The 26,498-nt window shown below is 42.8% G+C and overlaps 1 protein-coding gene and 1 long non-coding RNA gene across 2 annotated transcripts; both read right to left on the bottom strand.

The window, feature by feature from the left end:
* Nucleotides 1–1,561: 1,561 nt before the first annotated feature.
* LOC142372032 (uncharacterized) lies at nucleotides 1,562–3,764 on the bottom strand. The gene is made up of 2 exons (XR_012768175.1): nucleotides 3,574–3,764; nucleotides 1,562–1,654 (listed from the first exon to the last, which is right to left on the bottom strand). It is a non-coding gene; the product is annotated as an uncharacterized LOC142372032 (long non-coding RNA).
* Nucleotides 3,765–3,767: 3 nt separating this feature from the next.
* Nucleotides 3,768–10,977, bottom strand: LOC142371866 (serine protease 33-like; the record flags this gene model as incomplete). The annotated part of the gene is made up of 8 exons (XM_075454608.1): nucleotides 10,892–10,977; nucleotides 8,649–8,669; nucleotides 8,386–8,545; nucleotides 7,531–7,799; nucleotides 6,144–6,289; nucleotides 4,914–5,358; nucleotides 4,585–4,756; nucleotides 3,768–4,011 (listed from the first exon to the last, which is right to left on the bottom strand). Coding segments are annotated over exons 1-8 (1,509 nt in total), but the record flags the coding sequence as incomplete, so codon positions are not given.
* Between the last annotated feature and the right edge of the window lie 15,521 nt (nucleotides 10,978–26,498).

Here is a 26,498-nt window from a genome sequence, read left to right as displayed (position 1 = left end):
TGTTTACCCTCGGTGCTCTGTGGGCTAAAACAAAGACAGACTACATTTGTTACATTTACCATTATCGCTATAGGAGGCAGTGCAGTAACTAAACAGCTGACACACGAAACAGTGAAAACAGGATATGGATAGAGAGAGAGAGAGAGAGAGCTGGTGGCCATGTGAAGCTAGTGAACTCTGGACAAAAAGTGAAAACCTGTCGAACACCAGAGATCTCTAGAAATGTGTCCGAGAACAGAACAAGAAGTCTGTGATGGAGTTTACAATGTGAAATGTGTCATTATAAGAATGAAAATAGTGAGATTTAGGAATCCAAGAAGAGTCCAACAGAAAACAAATGTGGTAACAGGAAGTGATGTCAGAATACGTCTTACTGCGGAAACGTCAGCACGTCAGGAAGAAGAAGTGACTCTCAAAGCCCTGCGCAACAGCACAAGTGGAAGTTATTCATTTAACATTGGACACAGTTATATTTCATAGGTATTAATGTAAACAACATCTAATCATCGCTGCACCATTACAGCACAACAGAAAATGTTGGTCAGGAAGGTCAATACAGCAAGAAGACAACTACACAATATCAATGTTCCCCTTGGAAGACTCCTTGGTTTAATAAAAGATTAGATACTTTTATTACTGCTGATTATGGTGCAGATTGATCATTATCATTTTCAGTGCAAATACTGACGATGAACATTAAGTGCTATGAATTTCAGATAGAAAATATACTTCAAAATATACTTCAAACATTCACACCACATTCCTGAAACATCTAAAATACGATGCTCCAAATCCACTGACTGCAAAGTAACGCTTTGTTTATCAAATCGTTCTTCTTAAAATGGATGTTAAATAGTCTTCATTTGACAAAAATGACATATTTTAAACATATTTCAGCCCAGTACAGATTTGGTAAACATACTATAAAATGTTGGAATGCCAAAGTGATGCGTTCAAGTGCAGCTTTAAGAATTCTTCATTTTCACACCCCTAAAATAAAGTGCTGACCACATTACAGATACAGTGATGAAGCTGGCTGGAGGATACGGTCAGAATAGAAAAATAAAACACTAAAATAAGCAGAGAAATCAAAGGATCTTGTGGATGACCCCATCATCATTTATATGCATCGATAACCAGGCTTCAACAGAGGCCCAGAAGATTATTGGCACATATACAGCTGGAGCCCTGAGTGGCTGATTCCTCGTGCTCTGTGAGTCAGTTGGGTTTATGCCGATAAAGTGGCAAATTTAAGTATATTTTTACATTCATTTGTGCCTGACACATCATGTAAATTAGATTAAACTGGACTCCTCTATGAGAAGAGTTGGAGACACAAGGATAAGACGAGGAGATGGAGGCTGAGGAGGATGGAGGAGTGAACAGGGCTGCTCCCGCTGGTCGTCGTCACGGTGGTCAAGGTGGTGGAGGCCGTGGTGGCCGTGGTGGCCGTGGTAACGGTGGTGCTGGTGTTGGAGGTCGGAGACAGGAATGTTCCCAGTGACCGAGTCAGGAAGGTCTGGAAGCGGGTCAGTTTTTCGAAGACCATCACTGTGTCTCGTTTCCTCCTGTTAGACGAGCCTGCAAACGATAACACGGCCGGCTGGAACCAAGAACCATCGCTCTTACACATGAGCGGACCTCCAGAGTCACCCTGAACAAACAGAAGGGAAATCAGTTTGTCGAATCGCTTGCAACATATGATGCATAAAGACTATTTTCTTGTGTAGTTTCATGTGAAGTTTTATGCCAAGCTCTGAGATTTTTCCCTTGACCACAGGTAAGGGTTGGAATGAAGACGGATCAGTATATTGAAAACTTTGCCTTCCAGCTCAGCTCCGTCTTCATAACAACAGATCAGAGCAGCGCCGATTGAGGCAGGCAGGGACCCATCACTGATCCGTAGGGCACACTTCACCTTTTCCTGGCTGTGCGCTGAAGGTCATGGCTTGAAGAAGCCAACAGAAATGCATCATCTGCAAAAAGGCAGAGATGTAACTCTGAGGTTCCCAAACCAGACGTCCTCCCCTCCCAGAGTACGCCTCGAAATCCTTTCCGTGAAAGTCACAAACAAGATTGGAGACAAGAGGTAACCCTGTTGGTGTCCCAACATACAATGTAAACAAACTCGATTTGTACCAGAATGTGACCAAAGCACCTTTAGGATGGCAGCTGGGCTCAGTTTTAGAGATAGGGCGAGGAGTTTGAAGGAGCTCAGAGTATAGCCACTGCTCATCCACATCAAAAGTAGTCAGCTGAAGTGATTCATCTGCCGTTTTCGGACATGTTCAACTGAAAGGAGATCCCGGGGCAGAACCAGAACACCTCAGGATCTCCCAGGAAGAGCTGGAGAGTATCACTGGGGAGAGGGATGTCTGGGTTTCCCAAAGGACTCCATGACCCGACCCCGGATAAGCAGAAGATAACGGATTGATGGATGGATGGGTTTAGTTTCTTGGTCTATGTCTTGATCTTGGGTCTCTGACCTCGAGTCCATAATAAAGCTTAATTGATTGACTGAATAAATCCACCTTTGCTGGGCTGAAACTATTGCCTCACACTTTGAGTTCTTCATTTTCATCTCAGCCTCTTCACACTTTGCAATAAACCACCCCAATGGGTGTTGAAGGTCACGGCTGAATGAACCCAAATAATAGATATACCAACCTGAGCCCACTGACCTGGACAGTTTCTGCTCTTTGGCTCCCACCATTAAACCTAAGCATTTCTCTCTGGTGCATATGAACAAAATGGCCAACATGGCCAGCATGCCATATTCCCAAATTCCCAAATTAGCTCCAAAAGGATACCCCAAATACCATATTCATATTCTTTTTCCAACCCCAAAAGGAACATGGGCGACTCTTGTGCACCTTCCAGAATCCTTGAGAAGGTATGGAGATGGTCCAGAACCCCATACCCTGTATCAAAACCACAATGGTCACAGCGGTGAACTATCAGCCAAACTGCTCTCCAGTGCATAGGCACTGACTTTACCAACCAAGCTGAGTAGAGTGATCTCATTGTAGTTAAAAAGCACCTTCTGGTCCCCCTTTCTTAAGAAAGGGAACAACTCTCTATATCTTGTCAGTGTTTTTCAGTCTTTCGCACAAACTCCGGCTCTTTCCCGAAGTGATATTTTATGTCCCTCAAGGCAGTATAGAGTCACAGGGATCAGACCTGCCTTAAGAATTAAATCTGATCCACAATCGGGTGGTTAGGTGGTCGCTCAATCCTCTTCTAGGTTAAGCCCAGATGGGCTTGATTGATAAAGGTCCAACCTTTTGTTGTCTTGTTGTCCAACCTATGTCTGGCTCCAGGGTAGGCAGCGGTATCCCTTTCTCAAGCTATTTGTATTTCTTCCTTGTTTGTTATTGGGTTTGCACATCTGGTCTCTCATCCAGGATTGATTTGCCATGTGAGACCCTACTGAAAGCAAATCGCCCCCAACAACATAAATCATGGGATTTTTCTGGGTTGTCAGATTTGTGCAGGAGTCTGAAGAAACACATTTATGAACAACATATCAAGAAATGGTTGGTGATCACTATCTGTAATAATCCCTTAATGTACCTGCTCCAGTGTAAACTGTCCTGTACAAATGCTGTCGGCTGTTGATGCATTCCCACAGTTTTGTATCGTGGTCTGGAACTCCTGCAGAACTTGCTCTTCTAAAGTTTAAAACAAAAAAAACCCCATAAGGTTTAATCTGTAACAGTTTAGATTTACTGTGTCAGTATTTGTGCTGTTGACTCACCTCTTCCTCGCCCAGAACTCCAGCCGGCTATCCAGCAAGTCGAGCCCACAGGGAAGCTCCGCCCGGTGTCCAGGCAGATAGGCTGGATGTATACGGTCAGGGTTGGTCGGGCTGACAGCTGCAGCACGGCGACGTTGGACCCCGTCAGGTTGCTCAGAGTGATGTTTGTTACACTTAGTGACACCTCAAAGGGGTTTGATCCGTTCTGCTTCAATCGACCCAACACGACCGTCCACTCAGACGCCACCGGGGAGCTGTGGGTGGGAAGACAAACTAAATTAAGACAAATAATAACCGAAAACGTATCACTGCCTCCTGCCGCCTGCCGACAGCCGCGCCTGTTACGGTGTTTGCTGCTCGGTCTGCACAGCAGGCAGTGATACGAAGGGAGAGAAAATAGGTCCAAGCGATTATGAGGTCTGACTTTTTCCTGGAGAACGATTTTGTGATGCAAATGTATTACTCTGTTGAACGCATATTGTTTTGAGAAGCAAAACGCTTTATTTTTTAAACCCCAGCCAACTAGCTGGACTACTTTCATCAACGCCAAAACGAGGCTGGAACTCTGCTCACAGGACGCAGCAGGGGGTAAGAAGATGTTCATAAATGATGTTGCTGATATGGGATGTCATACAGCTTCATGTCAAAAGAGGCGAAGTATCCCTTTAAAAAAGAAGTTGGACCTTTTTTTGCTTTTTAGGATGTAGCTTTCCTTAATTTGCATTCATGGTGTGTGGTGATCATGAGGATCAGCTGTAATAACTTTGATGTTCTAACTTGTAATTTCATCATTCAAACTAACTAAATATCTAATGTCATCTACTCACTCTGAGAAGCAGTTTGCATTGCTCATCACCGAGTCCACAGCCACCAGCGTCCCACCGCACACATGTCGTCCGTTCTTCTGCAGGCTCGCCATCCACGGCCACTCGCCGGCCCTCGCCACCGAGCTTCCCCCCAAAATACGGGAATTCAGTGGAGCTTGTCCACAGACCACCGCTGGAGAGAAAACATTTTCGGTTCTATTTTTTGTCTAAGTACTGCACAATTTAAAAAAGCTGTTAAGCTGCGTTTTTAACAGATACAGGTTAATAATAACGGTTTAATAACACTGAAAATGAATTTGTCAGAAAGTCAGAGCATGACAGGTACTTACGCTTGGGTGTGGTGCTTTGAGGGGGACTTGTTGTAGTGGTTGTTGTTGCAGTGGTTGGTGTGGTGGTTGTTGTAGTGGTTGTTGTTGCGGTGGTTGGTGTGGTGGTTGTTGTAGGCATTGTTGTTGCAGTGGTTGGTGTGGTGGTTGTTGTAGGCATTGTTGTTGCAGTGTTTGGTGTGGTGGTTGTTGTGGTAGTGGTTGTAGTGGTAATTGCCGGGAGGCCTGTGCACGAGACGCTGAGGTCACTGTCAGTCCCAGTGGATGTGAAGCTGATAAAACCCGGCTGGTTGCTTGTTATCTGGCTGTTGATCCATGTCTCATACCGGGACACTCGAGCATAAACTCCTGGAAAATCAGGCAGAGCACATCCTCTTCCAAAGCTGACAATGCCCGCCTGAATCCACCGACCGCCCTGCTTACTTACCAGCGGACCTCCTGAGTCTCCCTTCAAGACCAGAAACATTTTGGTTAGAGCAAGTGAGGAGAAGGAATCTTTGCAAGAGGTAAAAATTAGGGATGCACTGATCCGCTTTTTTCACCTCTGATACCGATATCTGAGGTTTAGTATCAGCCGATACCGATCCAATACAAAAAAACAGCGCGGAATTATGGTAACAAACCACAAACGGTAAGATTCGTTGCGTGGAAAAGACTGGGATCATTCTTTTGTGCAAGGCAACATCAGACTTGACTTAAACATTTCTTTCCTGTTTTTTTTTAAAACAAATAGACATATAAATGTACTGAATTACTTATTTATTTAATAATTGTGCACCAGTAAAACAGTCTTAATCATAAAAATATAACAAGTGGAACTGGTTCAGTTCAGTTAGGGATTCAAAATCCAATGTAAAACAAAATATTAAATAACAAAGGAGCTGAAATTGAGAAAAAAAAACAATAGCTTCACTAGTTTGGTTGGTAGACTTTCAAAATAAATAGCAATCAGCTCTTTATATAGTTTTGTGTAAATGGAAATTAGACATCCATTACAAAAGCATTTGAACAAAACAATAGCTTCTCTGAGTCCCAACTTAACAACTTTTTTCACCACTAGAGGGGGCAGAAGGCCCTTGCATGAATGCCAATGCTGGACAGGTCAAGGGGAAAAATAAATGGCCGATATGGATCGGCCCATTGTCACTGATACCCGATCTAGAATTTTCTCTGATATCGGCTCCAAATATCAGATCGGTGCATCCCTAATAAAAATCTGATGAAAATTATTACCTGGCAGGAGTCTTTCCCTCCCTCAGATAATCCGGCACACACCATGTTGTCTGTGATTGCGTTCACTCCATAGTTACACTTACACCCTCTGTTTCCCACAATCGGCACCTCCACCTCCATCAGGTTTTGTGGAGAAGGAAGGGGCACTAAGGGGACAGACGCAAATACAGTTAAATAAACAACATGTGACCATGAAGAATCCAAGAAGTTTAGGAAGTTTTGGGTTTTGTACTGACTTGTCAAAGCAATCAGCGCCCCAGAGAGCATTTGGGCACTTGTATATAAGATTTACTTTTATTGTCATTCATTTCATTGATGGAAAAGAAAAGAAAAAGTAAAACTATGCAGATATTACAGGGAATTGTACAAAATATACAGATAGGATAAAATTAAAGATATGAATAGACATTAACAAAAGTAGGTATTCGGTAGCCAGTCATGCCTTTAAGGCCAAATAAACTGCAGTTTTGGGCTCTGTCTGAATAAAATGTGCCTAAGTTTTGGCAGCAACACTCATCTTGAGTCTATGCCATTCGTTAGCTGGGCAGCTGTAGTTCTGGAGGAAGACGAGTCATTATTCAAACTGATGGGTTCTGGTCCAATTGAATTCAATGTGGGCAAGATACCTAAGTCTACATTGTGTTCCTCACTTTAGGTTAAAGCATGTCTGAAATGAATGTGATGTAAATGTCAGTCAAGGCCATTTATGGGCCATAAGAAGACTGAAGATGTGGGACAACTTTCAAACATTCATTGCTTTCTGGGACCTCAGTTTCTTCCATCAATGCCTTCTCTGAGGCCTCTCCAACATTTAGAAACCTTACAATAACAACGCATGTATGTCACTTTTTAAGTCTTCACCCATAAAAACAGACTGAACAAAAAGGTGTTAAAACATCCTATCTTATACATCCCAATACCATGACATGCTCTTTATCAGGCAGCCCCTATATCTGTATTTATGGGTGCCAGTGCCGAAGCCATTAGACACACCTACTAATCTTGTGCCAAACTCTTATTTTTCTCCCGTTTCCGTCATGAATTTCGGCGCGCTACTAGTACTGCACCAATGGTCCGAGCGACATAAAAAGCACACCGCTGTGTACGCAACGATCGGGAATAGTGTGCTATGACTTTTGAGTCTCATTAGTGGAAAGCAATTCCGGCAAAATGGGAAAAAGTGGGAAAATTGTCAATGGGAAAATGTATTGAAAATCAAAAACTGGCCTATTTTGGAGGCCTCATAACTCAGCCATACTGACATGATTCAAAGTTTATATGTGACAGGAAACACTGAACTACAGCCTCTGTCTCTGGGCGGGCAGTAGCTTCGCACCCATCAAAGTTTCTTCAGAAATTTTCTAGTTTATTCCATTCTTTGACCCACCTTCACTTCCAATGGTGCCCCATCCGGTGACCCAGGTGTCAACGCCGCTGAAGAAGGTGCTATTTGAGGCTGCCAGACACACAGGTGCAATGAAGTTGGTAAAAGTCACTGGTGAAGACAGCCTCAAGAGGGCGATGTCGTTGTCGCTAGTGTCTATGACGTAGTCAGGATGACGGATGATCTGTGACACTGTCCGAGACACCTCATTAGGGTTGGATCCCTCCTGACTCTGACGACCCAGAAACACAGTCAGGCCTGATGGGTTGTTACTGAGACCAGAAGAAGTGACATTTTAAAGGTTGATGAAACTGTCCTTTGCACAACATAATCATTTATTTCTTAAATTATTTGAAATATTTAAGGTTTTCAAAGTGGGACGGGGGGCTTCTAGTAGTTCTCCAAAGAGTTTCAGGGGAAACTAAAAGATATTAGTTCCTTAATTATTTGTCAGGAGGGCATGACTAGCTTAAATGTTGAGATTTGGTTTAACACAACTCATAGTTCCATAATTTTATGAAGAATGTTCCAGTTTTTCCAAAAGAGACACAAAACAACCAAAAACAGATTCAACAGCCAGTAAAACAAGCAAAATGACAACAAAGACACTCTCCTGTTTGGGGTTTATGAGATAAAATGATATAATATTATATATAATATGATATAATAATGAGAAACATTGAGGACTTGAGCTTTTTTTCAGAGGGGTGTTTTATTCCTAACTCGCTCCCTGACTTGGATGATTTAGAATAAATCACTTGTGTCTCTGTTGCTACTGGATACCTGAAGAACATCACACCAGATTTATCAGAAACTGATAAACTCTGAAGCTCTATGAGCTCTACCCGTGTTGCTCACCTTGAGAAGCAGTGAGCAGCACTCAGCACCCACTGATTGTTGATGAGGGATCCTCCACAGAAGTGACCGGAGGTATGCAGACTGACCTGCCAGGGCCAGCTGCCTTCAGCAGCAGCCTGTCCTCCAACAATCCTGCTGTTGAGTCGTGGCTGGCCACAATCTGAGGAAACACACACATTAAATCATCCGTCTGCTCTGAGCAGGAAGAATAAAAAGAGTCTAAATCTGTAAATGTTGCTTTATGTACAGAAGCTTTGACTTACCACTCAACTGTGACTGTGACTCTGAAAGATAAAAGCAAACAAGTCAAACAAAAAGGATTGGTTCGCTGTAAAGGTTCAAAACTGGTGTTAACAGAGTGGGGCTTCTCCACTGTTATCCCTCTGTTCAGTGTCAAAGGTTTCCTGATACATGAGGACATCCTCTGCTGCGCTTTCAGAGTGGAGATGAAACTTTTACCAAATGGAGACATTTTTAAATCCAGGTTAAAAACATTTCTTTTCTCATGTGTCTATGCATGAAATCTGCACGATATCTTAGAACTTATCTGGACTGCTGCTCGTTTTTAAATTCATTGAAATTATTTTATTTGTTTCTCTTTATATTCTTTCATGTATTTTTAATGCTTCTTCCACTCCCTGCTGCAATGCTTTTATTTTGTGTAAAGCACTTTGAACTGTTTTGGACATGAAATGTGCTACAAATAAATTTAATTTGATTTAATGAATGCAGTTTCCTTTTATCATCTTCATAAAGAGCTCTACTTAGTGCTAAGAACTTCTTTGTGTTTACTTGCAATGAGAATAAAGGAATCTCTATTTTCTCTGAAAACTACTTTCTGCTGAGGAAGACCTGTGATAATAACACGCTGAGTGAAATAAAGTTTGCTGAATGCGTTGGATAAAAGTTTAAAATATCAAAATGTTCCTGTTATTACACAGAATCTTCTGCAAACTCAATTCAAACGTTAAAAGTTGGCCATAAGATCTAAAAATTAAATTAAATTAATTAATTTTCAGTGTTTTTTTAACGTAATATTCCTTGAAATAATCCATCAGCGCCCCCTGCTGTGCAGACAGATTCCTGCATGTCTTTATTACATATTAACTATAAAATTGTACAAATAGAAGAAATGAGTTTAAAAGTCTTGGTATTGATTTGTGACCAATGGAAATGTCTTCCAATCACATTTTAAGGGGGAAATGAACTAACCCATATGGCATGGGCGGCCGTGGCTCAGTGGCTAGAGTCCAATAACCGGAAGGTTGGCGGTTCGATTCCCACTCTCGCCACTCAAAAAAAAAAAGATTGGTGGAACTGATAGCTGGAGGGGTGTCAGTCCACCTCCTTGTCACGGCTGAGGTACCCTTGAGCAAGGCACCGTATCCCCCATGCTCCCAGGGCGCTTCATGGCTGCCCACCGCTCCAGGTTGGCATCTGTCTCTGAGTGTGTGACCCTGTGCATGTGCATGTGCATGTGCATGTGCATGTCACCAGGTGCCAACCTGGATGGGTTAAAAGCAGAGGACAAATTTCGTGTGTATGCATGTATACATGACAATAAAGTGGATCTTAATCATTAAAATACTAAAAATATTAATTATTATTCATTTTCTCTGAGAGGTTTTTAAACATTGAACATCTTTATAAAATCAGGAAGAAACGGCTGAGACTGAAACAAGTTAATGAGCCTTTTAAAACAAATAAAAAGGATTTTCAGTCTGATTCATGAAGGAAAGCAGCTAATGTGATCGAGAGAACGCAGGCATACACGGGGAGGACGTGACCTCAGGAGCTCAGCGTACATTATTAATTCAGTAAACAGATCATTATTAATACACCACAGTCATAGATATCCATCTATAGATAGATATCTATATTTATAAATGTGGAAACATCACAAATAAATGCTCAGATGTCATGAACAGGTCCTTCAGATCAGGAATTTATATTTGTGTTAAAAATGAAGTGTTTTTAGAAGTTAAACACTTTATTTCAGGAAGTTTTTAACATATTTAAGGTATGCACAAGTTTCTAGTGTTTACCTTAAATGTGTTCAAACCTGAAATAAAGTGTTTAACTTCTGAGACAGATGAAGTTGTCCTGAACCCCCCCACAGAGGCTGTGATTCCTGACTGAACAGCAGGTTTCTCCTGAAAGGACCACTGAGATCTCTGAGAAGTTTCCCACTTCCCACCTGAGTGTGGGTGTTCTCCTCTGCTCTCAACTCAAACTAACACTCACACCTTTCAGCCCTCAGGATGAGTCTGAGCAGAATCCAACCTCAGAGCAGGAACCAGTCTTTCCTCTTTGTCCCATCACATCAGAGGAAAACAAACTTTTAAACCCACAACATGAACACCGGTCGGACGCTCCAGCAGCAGCTCAGTGTGACGCTTTATTTTACATTCTTTCCTGATCGTTATTCTGTGTTGTGACACCTTTTCCTTCATTAACATGAACTCTGGCTGAAAGCGATCCAGGTGTGCACTGAGCAGATTCTTACCTTGATTCAGGAGAGCCAGCACCGTCACCACGTAGAGCAGCTGTGAGGCCATAACTGTCAGATAACTTCTTCAGATCAGCTCCAGCTCAAGCATTTATACCTTTTATGTGATGCAGTCACACCTCCGTCAGCTCCGACAGTCACCTGTCCATGACACGCCCAACACCTCCCGGTTCCTCCCTAAAACAAACATCTTTCACCTTTCAAGCTGCTCATTTTCTGCAGCATTTCTGTTCCCTATGAACATTTGTGTCTTTTTAAAACGCATTTTCTCTGCTTTATTCAGCCGGGATGTGTTCTCTAGAACCCTTTAGAACCCAAGTGTAACCCAAAGAACTTGGAGCACAGAATAAATCAAACTAGCAACGGTTATAAAAACAGCTGAGGACCCAGATGCAGAAAGACATTATGGACTAAAGCTAAACCGAACAGAGGAAGGACAAATGATGTTGCTAATATGGGATGTCATACAGCTTCATGTCAAAAGAGGCGAACTGTCCCTTTAAATGCACTGTTCTTGTGGCATCTTTTATCTTTTATACACTTTATTATACTCTCTGATATTTATACTCTTACTTCGTTTAGGATTGTTCAAATCAAGTTTGGTTGCGCTGTACTCTGCAAATCAAATTTCCCCTGGAGGGGCAATAATTATTATAATTAATATAATTATTAATTATTATATCAGGGACTGAACTGAACTGAACTGAACTGAACTGAACTGATTAGCTGAGTCTCTTTGCAGAGTTTAACGCAGATATTCTTCAAGGCCACGAAAACCATCTCAAACCCAGGCTCCAGGTAAAGGTTCAGAGGATTTTTTTATAGGCGTCTCTATTGTTTCATGTTGAGCCAAACTGGCTCTGCAGGTTGAACTTCAACAAGGAAGCGTATTAAGTGAGTGATAATTAAAGATTAGTGATGGAAATGCAGGTAAACAGGAGTGCAAAGGAATTCTGGCTTTGATCCACGACAAGAAGAAAAACACTCTGAACCCGACGAGAGAAGACCAGAGATAAGATGTCAGCTGGTTTTCCACTGAAATGTAGGTTTTAAAAGGTGTGGTTTGTTCATCCACCGTGAAGCTGCCGCGAGAAGGAACAACATGACAACAGAAAGCAAGAAGGAAAAACTACAGAAAATAACAACCGAATGCAGAGAGATGAATAAAACTAACTCAGTGTGCTGCTCTGCTCTGCTCTGCTCTGCTCTGCTCTGCTCTGCTCTGCTCTGCTCTGCTCTGCTCTGCTGTGCCCGGTTCTGCTCTGCATGCCCGGCTCTGCTCTTCTCTGCTCTGCTCTGCTCTGCTCTGCTCTGCTCTGCTCTGCTGTGCCCGGTTCTACTCTGCATGCCCGGCTCTGCTCTGCTCTGCTCTGCTCTGCTCTGCTCTGCTCTGCTGTGCTCTGCTGTGCTCTGCTCTGCTCTGCTCTGCTCTGCTCTGCTCTGCCCTGCTCTGCTCTGCTGTGCTCTTCTCTGCTCTGCTCTGCTCTGCCCTGCTCTGCTGTGCCCTGTCCTGCTCTGCTCTGCTGTGTCCGGTTCTGCTCTGCGTGCCCTGCTCTGCTCTGCTCTGCCCTAATCTGCTTTAGACAGGGCTTTAATCTTTATTGCTGGTAGCTGCTCGAATGTTGTGACTCTTCTGCCTTTTGCACAAGGCCACACTGATCTGCGGGCAATTTGCAGAGTATTGTGCCGCATGATAGATTTTGTTATTAGTTGTTTTTACACCGACACCACCGTATTCTCAATCAGCCGCTCCCAAGACAGTGTGACAGCAGTCATCTCTCATTGTGTCTGGGCGCACCTCACACAGCTACTTTTGTCCCGGATCAATGAAATATTGTTGCTTTTAAAAGATTGTTAGCCACTCTGAGCTGCTTAATATTTGAATAAGTAAATGGGTGCTTCCGTGTAGCAGCTGATCTGCTGGCTCTACTTTTGTCTTTCAGCTACTCGTGTTTTGCATCCATGTCAGTGGTTGCAGGGTTACTAACCTTTGCTTTGAATTTTTCCCCTTTTGTAAAGGACGGAAGAAAAAAAAAAAAAAAGGACCTGTTAATAATATACGTACATTTAATAGTTTTATTTAGGCTCTCCTGCATAGCTTTGACCAGCGCCGTTTCAAGCTCCCTTATATTCGATCCCTCCTAGCTGGCATTAACTTCCATGCAAACCTCTATCATCTGGGCCCATGCCCGAGTCTGTTCTCTAACCATGCCATTCTAAGGGCAAAGGCCCTGCCGTCATCTCCTAGCCGTCTTGGCGGCCCGTTTTGTCCCTTCCTAGCCATGATTAAATTCGCTTACAAACGCCATAAGCTCCGCCCCTCCAAGCTAAACCGAACAGAGGAAGGACAAATGATGTTGCTAATATGGGATGTCATACAGCTTCATGTCAAAAGAGGCAAACTATCCCTTTAAATGCACTGTTCTTGTGGCATCTTTTATCTTTTATACACTTTATTATACCCTCTGATATTTATACTCTTACTTCGTTTAGGATTGTTCAAATCAAGTTTGGTTGCACTGTACTCTGCAAATCAAATTTCCCCTGGAGGGGCAATAAAGCTCTGAACTTAACTAAACTAAACTGGACTGGACTGATTAGCTGAGTCTCTTTGCAGAGTTTAACGCAGATATTCTTCAAGGCCACGAAAACCATCTCAAACCCAGACTGCAGGTAAAGGTCCAGGGTATTTTTTTAGAGGCGTCTTTATTGTTTCATGTGGAGCCAAACTGGATCTGCAGGTTGAACTTCAACAAGGATGCGTAATAAGTGAGTGATAATTAAAGATTAGTGATGGAAATGCAGGTAAACAGGAGTGCAAAGGAATTCTGGCTTTGATCCATGACAAGAAGAAAAACACTCTCAACCCGACGAGAAAAGACCAGTAACTGTGTTTCACCAATCAGACGTAGCCGTGCAGTCTGGTCACGTGACCATACTCAATCTCGCGGGACGGGTTAGCTTTAGCATTAGCAGTCGTAGCAAACAAACAAAGAAACAGATGAAAAATGTCAGAACCAACGGTGGGAAATGAAGACGCAGACGAGGCCTCATACTGAAAGCATGTTTACCTTACAAAGAGTGAGAAACAGCAGCTACATTATGTGTCTTCTGTGTCAACCAAAACAAACGCACATTTCAGCAGAAACTCAACATCTAACTTGAGGAAACATGTAGCGCTAAGTTTCCTAAACTCGTTTTTTCCCCATGGATAGGTGAATGTTTGTTTTTTAGGTTACATATGGGTTACATATGTTTTAAACATTTCCTAAGTCTCTTTAATTTTTTATTGAAGTACCTGAATTTACCTGGATTATTTTAATTTAAGCTATTTTGTAATTGATTATTTCATTTTAATTTATTTTATCAGTTGGATGAACTCTAATTTGCCTAAAGATGATTATTTAGTCTTTTTGTCTGTCTGATTGAATGCTTGTGTTAACAAATAAATCAGACGTTACTCAACAGTTACTCAGTACTTGAGTAGTTTTTTCACCGAGCACTTTTTTACTCTTACTCAAGTAATTATTTGGATGAATACTTTTTACTTTTACTTGAGTACAACTTTTGGCTGCTCTGCCCACCTCTGCCATGGTAACGATGAGGCTGCAACATGCTCTGAAACAGGTTAGGTTTGTGAGTATTTACTCAGTGGCTCCCCTCCCACGCAACTTATTAGCTGCCATGGAGTTTGGGATAGAAGCCAAGGCGGGTGCACGCTACAACTCGTGATCTGGCTGGTAATTGCTGCGTGTACTGGCATAGTTTTCAAACTTTGTGCCATTTGAGATGTGTTGAATGTGGGTGTGATAGACATATATATATAACCCTAAGTCCACCCTAACCCTAAGGTGGACTTAGGGTTAGGGCTCTGGTTCTGTGATCTTAGGCTTTTGGTAAGTGGAAGGGGAAGGTGTAAAATTGAAAAGTATGGTGGTCTAATTTAGGGTAAACAAGTTTCCATCCATCCATCCACCATTATCTTCCGCTGGTCCGGGAATCGGGTCGCGGGGGCAGCAGCTTGAGCAGAGAAACCCAGACGTCCCTGTCCCCGGCCACTTCCTCCAGCTCTTCTGGGGGGACCCCGAGGCGTTCCCAGGCCAGCCGAGAAACATAGTCTCTCCAACGTGTCCTGGGTCTTCCTCGGGGCCTCCTCCCAGTGGGACGGGCCCGGAAAACCTCACCGGGGAGGCGTCCAGGAGGCATCCTAACCAGATGCCCCAGGAGGCATCCTAACCAGATGCCCGAGCCACCTCATCTGACTCCTCTCGATGCGGAGGAGCAGCGGTTCTACTCCAAGCCCCTCCCGGATGACCGAGCTTCTCACCCTATCTCTAAGGGAGAGCCCAGACACCCTGCGGAGGAAACTCATTTTGGCCACTTGTATTCGCGATCTCGTTCTTTCGGTCACTACCCACAGCTCGTGACCATAGGTGAGGGTAGGAACATAGATTGACCGGTAAATCGAGAGCTTCGCCTTCTGGCTCAGCTCCTTCTTCACCACGACGGGCCGGTGCAGAGCCCGCATCACTGCAGACGCCGCACCGATCCGCCTGTCAATCTCCTGCTCCATTCGTCCCTCACTCGTGAACAAGACCCCGAGATACTTGAACTCCTCCACTTGGGGAAGGATCTCATTCCAGACCCGGAGAGAGCATTCCACCCTTTTCCGGCCGAAGACCATGGTCTCAGATTTGGAGGTGCTGATTCTCATCCCAGCCGCTTCACACTCGGCTGCGAACCGCTCCAGTGAGAGCTGAAGGTCACGGCCCGACGACGCTAACAGAACCACATCATCCGCAAAAAGCAGAGACCCGATTCTGAGGTCGCCAAAACGGACCCCTCAACGCCCTGGCAGCGCCTAGAAATTCTGTCCATAAAAATTATGAACAGAATCGGTGACAAAGGGCAGCCCTGAGTCCAACCCTCACAGGAAACATGTCCGACTTACTGCCGGCAATGCGGACCAAACTCTGACACCGGTCATACAGAGACCGAACAGCCCACATCAAGGAGTCCGGCACTCCATACTCCCGGAGCACCCCCCACAGGAGTCCCATAGGGAGACAGTCGAACGCCTTCTCCAAGTCCACAAAACACATGTAGACCGGTTGGGCGAACTCCCATGCTCCCTCCAGGATCCTGCCGAGGGTATAGAGCTGGTCCACTGTTCCACGGCCAGGACGAAAACCACACTGCACCTCCTGAATCTGAGATTCGATTATCCGGCGGATCCTCCTCTCCAGTACCCCCGAAAAGACCTTACCAGGGAGGCTGAGGAGTGTGATCCCCCTATAGTTGGAACACACCCTCCGGTCCCGGTTTTTGGGAGAAAATTATTCAAATTAATTTTTCAAATTGTGGCATAGAAGGGGGGGGGCTTAGGGTTAGGGCTATGGTCCTGTGACCTTAGGTTGAGAGTAAATGGGATGTGAAGGTATATATAAAAAGGAAATGATGTTCCTGTTTGGGATTAAATTACAAAATTTTACGAAAATGATTGAAAATATTTTTTCATCATTAAGGCTTATCCAATTGTTAAATTAGAGCCTCTTATCTAAATGAGTTGGGTCCTGAGTCCGTGTAAAGATCTGTATAGCTTCTTAATAATCTCTGGTGTAATGACTCAGTTGATCCACCAGTGTAAAAAGTAATAATAACTTTGTAAAAGTTAATTATCTAAACTAAAATTACACTGAACGGTAATCAAGTAGTGCAAGAGATAAACACATGAACCAATCGAGTCTAAACACAGCATCCTCAGTGGAAATTTGCATGTGCACCCAGTTGTTTCTGTCAATATCAGGTCAAGATGGAGGAGATAAAAAAGCACAACCATCTTAATAGACTAAATAGTGAAAGTCCTGCCGTATTTTCAGTGTTTGGTTCTGTTGCGGTACTGTGGTGCCACATAATGGAGGACAATCGAGTCGTTTATTTAAAAAACACATTTAAAACGGCTGCAACTGATCAACTTTCTGTAGGATGAAAAGTAAATAAGGTAGCTCAAATTGCTAAATGAAATGCAAGAGCTTTAATGTAATAAAAGCAATAAAATAAACAGAAACCAACAAAAAAAAAAGAAATTCAAAGCAAAGTAATAAAATTGAGTTTTAAGACTAAATTTAAAGGTTCTATGTTCTGCTTTTGCATGTTTTCTTTTTCATCTGCAGATAAAATGATGTATAATAAACACAGCACAAGGAACTCGTTTCATCCTGTTAAACTCTCACTTTAAATACATTTTTCTACAACTTTTCACTCACTGGGTGAAATTCTCCAGGCAGAGTCCCAATGTTACTGACCTGAGGTCCGTTTCACGTAGCAGGTTTAGTGAAAACTCTGAGTTGGTTAACCCTGAAATGAGGGAAACCCTGAGTTTTCCGTTTCACAAAGGGAGGTAACTCAACCCCGAGAAAGAGGGGTAACTCTAGCCTGTTTCACAAAGAGAGGTAACTTAACCTCACGGTCAGTTACCGGAGTAACAGACTCTCTGAACCTAACCTGGTCGGGACCAGGTTTTATTCAAGAAACCTTGAGTTTCTTTCTGTCTCCGCCCTCTTTCAGCCACACACGCCATTTGATTTCCTCATTCATTCAGTCAGCAGAGCGAGTTCTTCTACTTCTATAAGTCCATTAGATACAGTAGGAGGCAACTTTTTTTCACGAACATGTCCTTTTGACAACGATCCCGTGGATGAAGGTGCAGCATTATTGCAGAGAAATAAATATTCGTCGGAGATGGTTATCAGACCGCGCATAGATTTTTGCATTTACAGACAATTATCTTTTTGAGCGGCACTATCAGAATGTGTTGGGACAAAAGAAAAAAAAAGACATAAAAGACAAATAAATATTTGTATGAATAGGCTTAAAAAAGACATATATATAGGCCTATTATATTTTATAAAGGCACTCGTGTCTTGGGGGTGGATTCCCTCAGCCACTGGCCTCCCGTTAGAGGTGGTGGCCACCACCCGTTTTATGGGCATCTGCCTTCTTTCTGTTGGCTCAGTAAAAGTCTGTGTTAGTTTAAATAGGCTTAATTATTTAACAGAACATGATATAGATGATGACTCTAAATTGTCCTTCTGAGTGACTGTGAGTTTGTATGGTTGTTTGTCTCGTTTGTCTCTATGTGGCCCTGTGATGGACTGGCGGCCTGTCCAGGGTGTACCCGCCTCTTGCCCATTGACCGCTGGGATAGGCTCCAGCCCCCCCGCGACCCGACTGACGGATTCAGCGGTGTATAGATAATGGATGGATGGATTATATTGATGAGAAGACATAGTTTATGTGTGTGAAAACAGCATTATGTTGGGAATAAAATAACTGCACAGTCAAATAGCCACTTAATATTTATTTTACAGTGTAAAACATGATCAAAATGAGGTACCTCCATGCCGAGGTCTCACCTGTTTGAACAATATTTTTATATTTCATCTTAAACTGCTGCCAAGAGCGCTTCTCCCCTGCGGGATTGCACCTAAATGAAATAAATGAATGGGCTACCATTCAAGCAGTTTCCCTGTAATATTATTGTGATTGCAAAGGACTACATTTAAAATTACACTTTTACTGCTGCAGCGGTGTTGCACTTAATTCTAAAAACGTATTGAAACTCGCCGTATGAGCGCATTAAGATTTCCAATTCGAGGTTGGTGAAAAACGTAGCCCCTCCTCTTCCCCGTTGCCAAGGTGACTCGTCGAATCGGGGCTCCATTGATGCTGGCTTTTTAAAGTTGTGGTGCACGCGCTAAACTCAAGGTGAACTTACTCAGAGTTGATTAACCTCACTCAAATCAGCGATTCTGGAACCGAAAACTCAGGGTTTTCTATCTCAGAGTAGATCAACTCAGAGATCAGGAATAGACTCAGAGTTGGTTGAACCTGCTACGTGAAACGGACCCCAGGTTTTCAGAACTTTGTTTTTGTTTTTGATCGACAAATTACAAACTATTTGGAGTTATGAAGGTTTTTTACTAGGGCTGGGCAACGATTAAAATGTTTAATCTAATTAATCACATGATTTCCCTGATTAATCACGATTAATCGCATTTGTACGCAGAATCCAAAAATGAATCCAAAAGTAGCGTATAGCTTTTAGCATTTAGCTTTATTTTAAATGTGCTGCCATATGAATGAAAGTGCCATAACATTTGTTGTGCAAACACACTTTTAACATCAGCATCTTTCTGTAGTTTTTATGTAGAAGCCTCGCTCCACTGTCTGTTTCCTTGAATGACTTGCTGCTATCAGTTGTGTGTTTTGCCTTTAAGTGATATTTTAGACTGGAACTACTACGCTGAGAAGACAATTCAACTTGGCAGTGTTTACAGATGACTTTGGTTCTGTCGACTCCGCCGTCTGGAAGAACTTTAAAATGAAAATGGCCGAGTAAAAGTTCCGTACCCTTCTCAATGTTTGGTGGATCCGCCGATTACTTTCTTTTCCACAGCAACAGACTTTTACAATAATAAAATAAATAATAAAACAGGGGTGGTCCGTGGCGTAGTGGGCTGAGCAGGCGCCCCATGTACAGAGGCTACAGTCCTCGCTGCAACTGGTTCGAGTCCCGCATCGGACGGCCCTGTGCTGCATGTCGTTCCCCCTCTCTTTGCCCCCTGCTTCCTGTCTCTCTGAACTTTCCTATCCATTAAAGGCACAAAAAAAACTGTGTTAATGCGTGATAAAATATTAATCGGCGTTAAATAATTGACTAGTTAACGTGATAATAACTCGCCCAGCCCTATTTTTTAATTTATTCAGAATCACAGTTTGTTCTTGTTTGTGATTGGTTCTCTGGTATCAAGTCTGCCCATTTTACTGAACATCCAAACCTAGATTGATATCAGTGTTGAGAGACTGGTGACGATGAGCTCATGTAGACATTCTTCAAGATCTAGAGAGCAACAATGAAGGTTTTTCAGACTTTAACACATGTCCAGACTATAATGTCATGCATGACATAATGGTTAAGGGCACTTTTAGAGGCATCTCTATTGTTCCAAGTTAAACATTGTTCCATGCGAAGGTAAAATGGATCTGCAGGTTGAAGAGTGATAATTAAAGATTAGTGATGGAAATGCAGGTAGTGCAAAGGAATTTTGGCCGTGCTCCAAAAACAAGAAGGAAAACATTAAAGTCTGGTGAAACCAGATGACACAAACATAATTGATGAATTAACATTAATGGATAATCCATGACGAGCACAGAAGTCCAAAAACAAAACACCCCTTTGGTTCTCATCAGGTCACATTGTTTGCTAGCATCTGCTGCTAGCTTACAGCTACATGCTAACCTGTTTCCCTCTGGGAACAACAGAGGAACTATCTGTATCTATATATAAAGCTGGAGGGTTGTTGGTCTGACTGCAGGAACAGCTTCATTATGTCTGTGTTACTGCATTAAATCACACAGCAGATGTCCAGCTGTTGACGACAGCTAAGGTCCGTAAACACACCGTAACTCGTCCTCGCCAACGAACAAACAGACATAAGTAACCCTGGTGAGGAGCTGCTGATTTTGGTGGAATGTTTTTCCATACTTGAGCATTTAATCATCAGCAGTACTTACATCATTTTATCCATCATGTTGCTGATTTATATCAAATTCTGCAACAGTTTAGTGGTTAATCTCTTGTGATGTTGCCAGTTGAAGTCGAGTCTTTTGGTTGATGATTCCAGTGATAACTTATGCTGATGTGCCCACCTGGTTTTATTACTATATAGAGAAACTGTTTTAGCATTGTTAGCTGTGAGGTTGTTCGATGCATTTGGAGGTTCACGTTCCTGTAACCAGCGCCAGTTTTACCTCCGGGGAGATAAAAGGTGGAGGAAGTTTACTCCAGCTGTGTGTGTGTGTGATACATGTGATCAGAATGATGGTTAATTACACTCCCCCCCCCCCTCAGATTATCTGTATCTTGCTTTCAGACTCCACTTTGCATCTTTTTTAGCTTCTTTTCTATCTGAAACATGGTAACCGCAACAGAAACTGGTGCTGCCTCGTACGTAAGAGCCAGGGCCGTATTAAGTCAATGTGTAAACCTCAAGTGTACCCCCCCCCACACACCTTGCGCGCGCCTTCAGTAACCTACTGCACTCACAAACTTTGACCTTTGCTGAAATAGTAGCATGTACATAAGCAAGAGTACACATAAAAAGTGTCTTTCTTCCTCATTGAAATTTTTCTAAGTAGGCTACACCAGCCCATCAAATGCACTGAAAACAACCAAGGATAGGCATATTGAAATGAATTGAAAATTCGAAATATAAATTCAAATAACATCCAGTACAGCATATTCAGATGTACAATTATTTACATATGTGCATAAATTCAAAAAGTATCTGTCCTGTATGAACATAGACATATCAATTATCACCAGTAGATGGCAGACCGCCACTGGGGCATACTTTGTAACCACGAGTTCTACAGCAGAATAAAAGGACTGAACCAGCAACATGTCCTCCCTGTTGTGTCTCGGGCAAAATAGTTTACTTACACTATAAGGAAGCAACATAACAGTAATCATCTAGGCTACATTTTCAAACGTATTCATTCAAAATCAGTAACAATTAAAGCAGCATCCATCTATATACAGTATGTAGGATTATTCAAATATCTCCATTTAAAACCAATCAATTCAATTTAATATCAATCCAAACAGCATCCATATATTAAAATGTAAAGATTCAAAATGTGTATCAATTTGAAGAGCATTTGTCTATATTGAAATATATTATCAATTCAAAGAGCATCCACCTATGCAGCACTAACAACACTCCTATTATCCAGAGGGACGTCATTGCCACAGCCGTCCCAGAGCACCATAAGTTATGGCCTAGGCCCTGTTGCTGTTATGGAGTCTTTCATTTTTTTTTATTTTTCTCTTCGCACAACCACTCAATTGATGTCTATCCATTTTTTTTTATTTTTACCGCGTTTTTTAAAAAATAGATACATTTCACCATAGGTGGACTGGCTCAACTGACAGGTTGAGGGAGGGGGGTTAATGTTCACTTTAGGCCACTATTGCTCAGAATTATGATATATCGTTGCTGTTCTTATCACAGTAGTTTTAATAATGAATTTTATATGAATATTCATGTCAAGTGTAACCATTTTAAGTGTACAAACATTCATGAAAAAAATATTTTTAAAGTTTGTCGTGTGGTGCCCCCCACTGGCTGTAAATGGTTGGTGCCCCTGGGCATTGTGCCGCAGGCCCATAGAGTTAATCCAGCCTTGGTAAGAGCAGTATAAATGTTGCTTTCATCACTTCCCTTTGTTGGTTTAATTCTCCCATATGTGGACGAGCTCGAATGAATGCACAAAAAAAACAAGCTCTGGATGCCAGCTGCTTTCAGTTACAATGTGAAAGCGTAATACTTATCATCAGGTAGAATCTGGGCTATGTTCCAACAGGAGCGGCAGCCAATTAAACAAGTCAGTGAGAGGGTAAACGCTCTAAACTACTGTTAAGAGAGTCTCTGGACTTGTGTCATGATCAACATGACTCCTTTAAATTCATGTCAACATAAATATCTTAAATACATCTGCAGATATGAGGCGTCCTTTCCTTTACACTTCATCCCAATCAGATGGCTTTGTTCATCACAGGTGGTGTGATTATTGGCTAAATTCCAATCAGACTGAGTTATTAAGTGCATGTAGACACCTTAATCTGACTAAGAACTGGATCGGATGGGATTAAGACCCCGAGATAACTGGGTTGAAAGTCACTCTAAACCTGCTTGTAGACGCTGAAGCACGTGGTGAATCAGACTTTGCGTTCTGCGCATGCTCCAGATGTTTTCCCGGGGTCGTGACCCGGAAGTCAAAGGAGACGATATTCCTGTTGTTGTCGCCGTCAGAAAGAAAGAAACAACGCGATGGAGAATGCTCCGTTGGGCATTGAGTTTGTGCAACAAGCAGCTCATCACAGACCAAATGTAGAGGGACGTAGCTTCATCTGGCTCTGCGTTCTCCATCTTTCTCCAATGCCTGAGTTTGTTGTTGTTGTTGGTGGTGAAGAGGTCAACAGGAAGTGGCTCTATTAGCAACAGCTGGAATGGGTACAGCGCCACCTATCATACCGGGGTATGACACGCTTTGTGCCTCTGATCCCATTCATTCACCGCCATATATCCAAGGAGAATTACCCTTATAACTCAGTCTTATTGTCATTTAGCCAATAATCTGATCCTTTCAATGCCATGTGACCCCACAAAGCTTCGTTCAATCCTTTTCCTATCACCATGAATAGAATGTTTACCCTCGGTGCTCTGTGGGCTACAACAAAGACAGACTACATTTGTTACATTTACCATTATCGCTATAGGAGGCAGTGCAGTAACTAAACAGCTGACACACGAAACAGTGAAAACAGGATATGGAGAGAGAGAGAGAGAGAGAGCTGGTGGCCATGTGAAGCTAGTGAACTCTAGACAAAAAGTGAAAACCTGTCGAACACCAGAGATCTCTAGAAATGTGTCCGAGAACAGAACAAGAAGTCTGTGATGGAGTTTACAATGTGAAATGTGTCATTATAAGAATGAAAATAGTGAGATTTAGGAATCCAAGAAGAGTCCAACAGAAAACAAATGTGGTAACAGGAAGTGATGTCAGAATACGTCTTACTGCGGAAACGTCAGCACGTCAGGAAGAAGAAGTGACTCTCAAAGCCCTGCGCAACAGCACAAGTGGAAGTTATTCATTTAACATTGGACACAGTTATATTTCATAGGTATTAATGTAAACAACATCTAATCATCGCTGCACCATTACAGCACAACAGAAAATGTTGGTCAGGAAGGTCAATACAGCAAGAAGACAACTACACAATATCAATGTTCCCCTTGGAAGACTCTTTGGTTTAATAAAAGATTAGATATTTTTATTACTGCTGATTATGGTGCAGATTGATCATTATCATTTTCAGTGCAAATACTGACGATGAACATTAAGTGCTATGAATTTCAGATAGAAAATATACTTCAAAATATACTTGAAACATTCACACCACATTCCTGAAACATCTAAAATACGATGCTCCAAATCCACTGACTGCAAAGTAACGCTTTGTTTATCAAATCGTTCTTCTTAAAATGGATGTTAAATAGTCTTCATTTGACAAAAATGACATATTTTAAACATATTTCAGCCCAGTACAGATTTGGTAAACATACTATAAAATGTTGGAATGCCAAAGTGATGCGTTCAAGTGCAGCTTTAAGAATTCTTCATTTTCACACCCCTAAAATAAAGTGCTGACCACATTACAGATACAGTGATGAAGCTGGCTGGAGGATACGGTCAGAATAGAAAAATAAAACACTAAAATAAGCAGAGAAATCAAAGGATCTTGTGGATAACCCCATCATCATTTATATGCATCGATAACCAGGCTTCAACAGAGGCCCAGAAGATTATTGGCACATATACAGCTGGAGCCCTGAGTGGCTGATTCCTCGTGCTCTGTGAGTCAGTTGGGTTTATGCCGATAAAGTGGCAAATTTAAGTATATTTTTACATTCATTTGTGCCTGACACATCATGTAAATTAGATTAAACTGGACTCCTCTATGAGAAGAGTTGGAGACACAAGGATAAGACGAGGAGATGGAGGCTGAGGAGGATGGAGGAGTGAACAGGGCTGCTCCCGCTGGTCGTCGTCACGGTGGTCAAGGTGGTGGAGGCCGTGGTGGCCGTGGTGGCCGTGGTGGCCGTGGTAACGGTGGTGCTGGTGTTGGAGGTCGGAGACAGGAATGTTCCCAGTGACCGAGTCAGGAAGGTCTGGAAGCGGGTCAGTTTTTCGAAGACCATCACTGTGTCTCGTTTCCTCCTGTTAGACGAGCCTGCAAACGATAACACGGCCGGCTGGAACCAAGAACCATCGCTCTTACACATGAGCGGACCTCCAGAGTCACCCTGAACAAACAGAAGGGAAATCAGTTTGTCGAATCGCTTGCAACATATGATGCATAAAGACTATTTTCTTGTGTAGTTTCATGTGAAGTTTTATGCCAAGCTCTGAGATTTTTCCCTTGACCACAGGTAAGGGTTGGAATGAAGACGGATCAGTATTTTGAAAACTTTGCCTTCCAGCTCAGCTCCGTCTTCATAACAACAGATCAGAGTAGCGCCAATTGAGGCAGGGACCCATCACTGATCCGTAGGGCACACTTCACCTTTTCCTGGCTGTGCGCTGAAGGTCATGGCTTGAAGAAGCCAACAGAAATGCATCATCTGCAAAAAGGCAGAGATGTAACTCTGAGGTTCCCAAACCAGACGTCCTCCCCTCCCAGAGTACGCCTCGAAATCCTTTCCGTGAAAGTCACAAACAAGATTGGAGACAAGAGGTAACCCTGTTGGTGTCCCAACATACAATGTAAACAAACTCGATTTGTACCAGAATGTGACCAAAGCACCTTTAGGATGGCAGCTGGGCTCAGTTTTAGAGATAGGGCGAGGAGTTTGAAGGAGCTCAGAGTATAGCCACTGCTCATCCACATCAAAAGTAGTCAACTGAAGTGATTCATCTGCCGTTTTCGGACATGTTCAACTGAAAGGAGATCCCGGGGCAGAACCAGAACACCTCAGGATCTCCCAGGAAGAGCTGAAGAGTATCACTGGGGAGAGGGATGTCTGGGTTTCCCAAAGGACTCCATGACCCGACCCCGGATAAGCAGAAGATAACGGATTGATGGATGGATGGGTTTAGTTTCTTGGTCTATGTCTTGATCTTGGGTCTCTGACCTCGAGTCCATAATAAAGCTTAATTGATTGACTGAATAAATCCACCTTTGCTGGGCTGAAACTATTGCCTCACACTTTGAGTTCTTCATTTTCATCTCAGCCTCTTCACACTTTGCAATAAACCACCCCAATGGGTGTTGAAGGTCACGGCTGAATGAACCCAAATAATAGATATACCAACCTGAGCCCACTGACCTGGACAGTTTCTGCTCTTTGGCTCCCACCATTAAACCTAAGCATTTCTCTCTGGTGCATATGAACAAAATGGCCAACATGGCCAGCATGCCATATTCCCAAATTCCCAAATTAGCTCCAAAAGGATACCCCAAATACCATATTCATATTCTTTTTCCAACCCCAAAAGGAACATGGGCGACTCTTGTGCACCTTTCAGAATCCTTGAGAAGGTATGGAGATGGTCCAGAACCCCATACCCTGTATCAAAACCACAATGGTCACAGCGGTGAACTATCAGCCAAACTGCTCTCCAGTGCATAGGCACTGACTTTCCCAACCAAGCTGAGTAGAGTGATCTCATTGTAGTTAAAAAGCACCTTCTGGTCCCCCTTTCTTAAGAAAGGGAACAACCCTCTATATCTTGTCAGTGTTTTTCAGTCTTTTGCACAAACTGCGGCTCTTTCCCGAAGTGATATTTTATGTCCCTCAAGGCAGTATAGAGTCACAGGGATCAGACCTGCCTTAAGAATTAAATCTGATCCACAATCGGGTGGTTAGGTGGTCGCTCAATCCTCTTCTAGGTTAAGCCCAGATGGGCTTGATTGATAAAGGTCCAACCTTTTGTTGTCTTGTTGTCCAACCTATGTCTGGCTCCAGGGTAGGCAGCG

This window comes from Odontesthes bonariensis, chromosome 21, assembly GCF_027942865.1.
Source record: "Odontesthes bonariensis isolate fOdoBon6 chromosome 21, fOdoBon6.hap1, whole genome shotgun sequence".
NCBI classification, from domain to species: Eukaryota; Metazoa; Chordata; class Actinopteri; order Atheriniformes; family Atherinopsidae; genus Odontesthes; species Odontesthes bonariensis.
The sequence above is the reverse complement of the archived record's forward strand: the minus strand, read 5'-3'. Positions and strand labels throughout refer to the sequence as shown.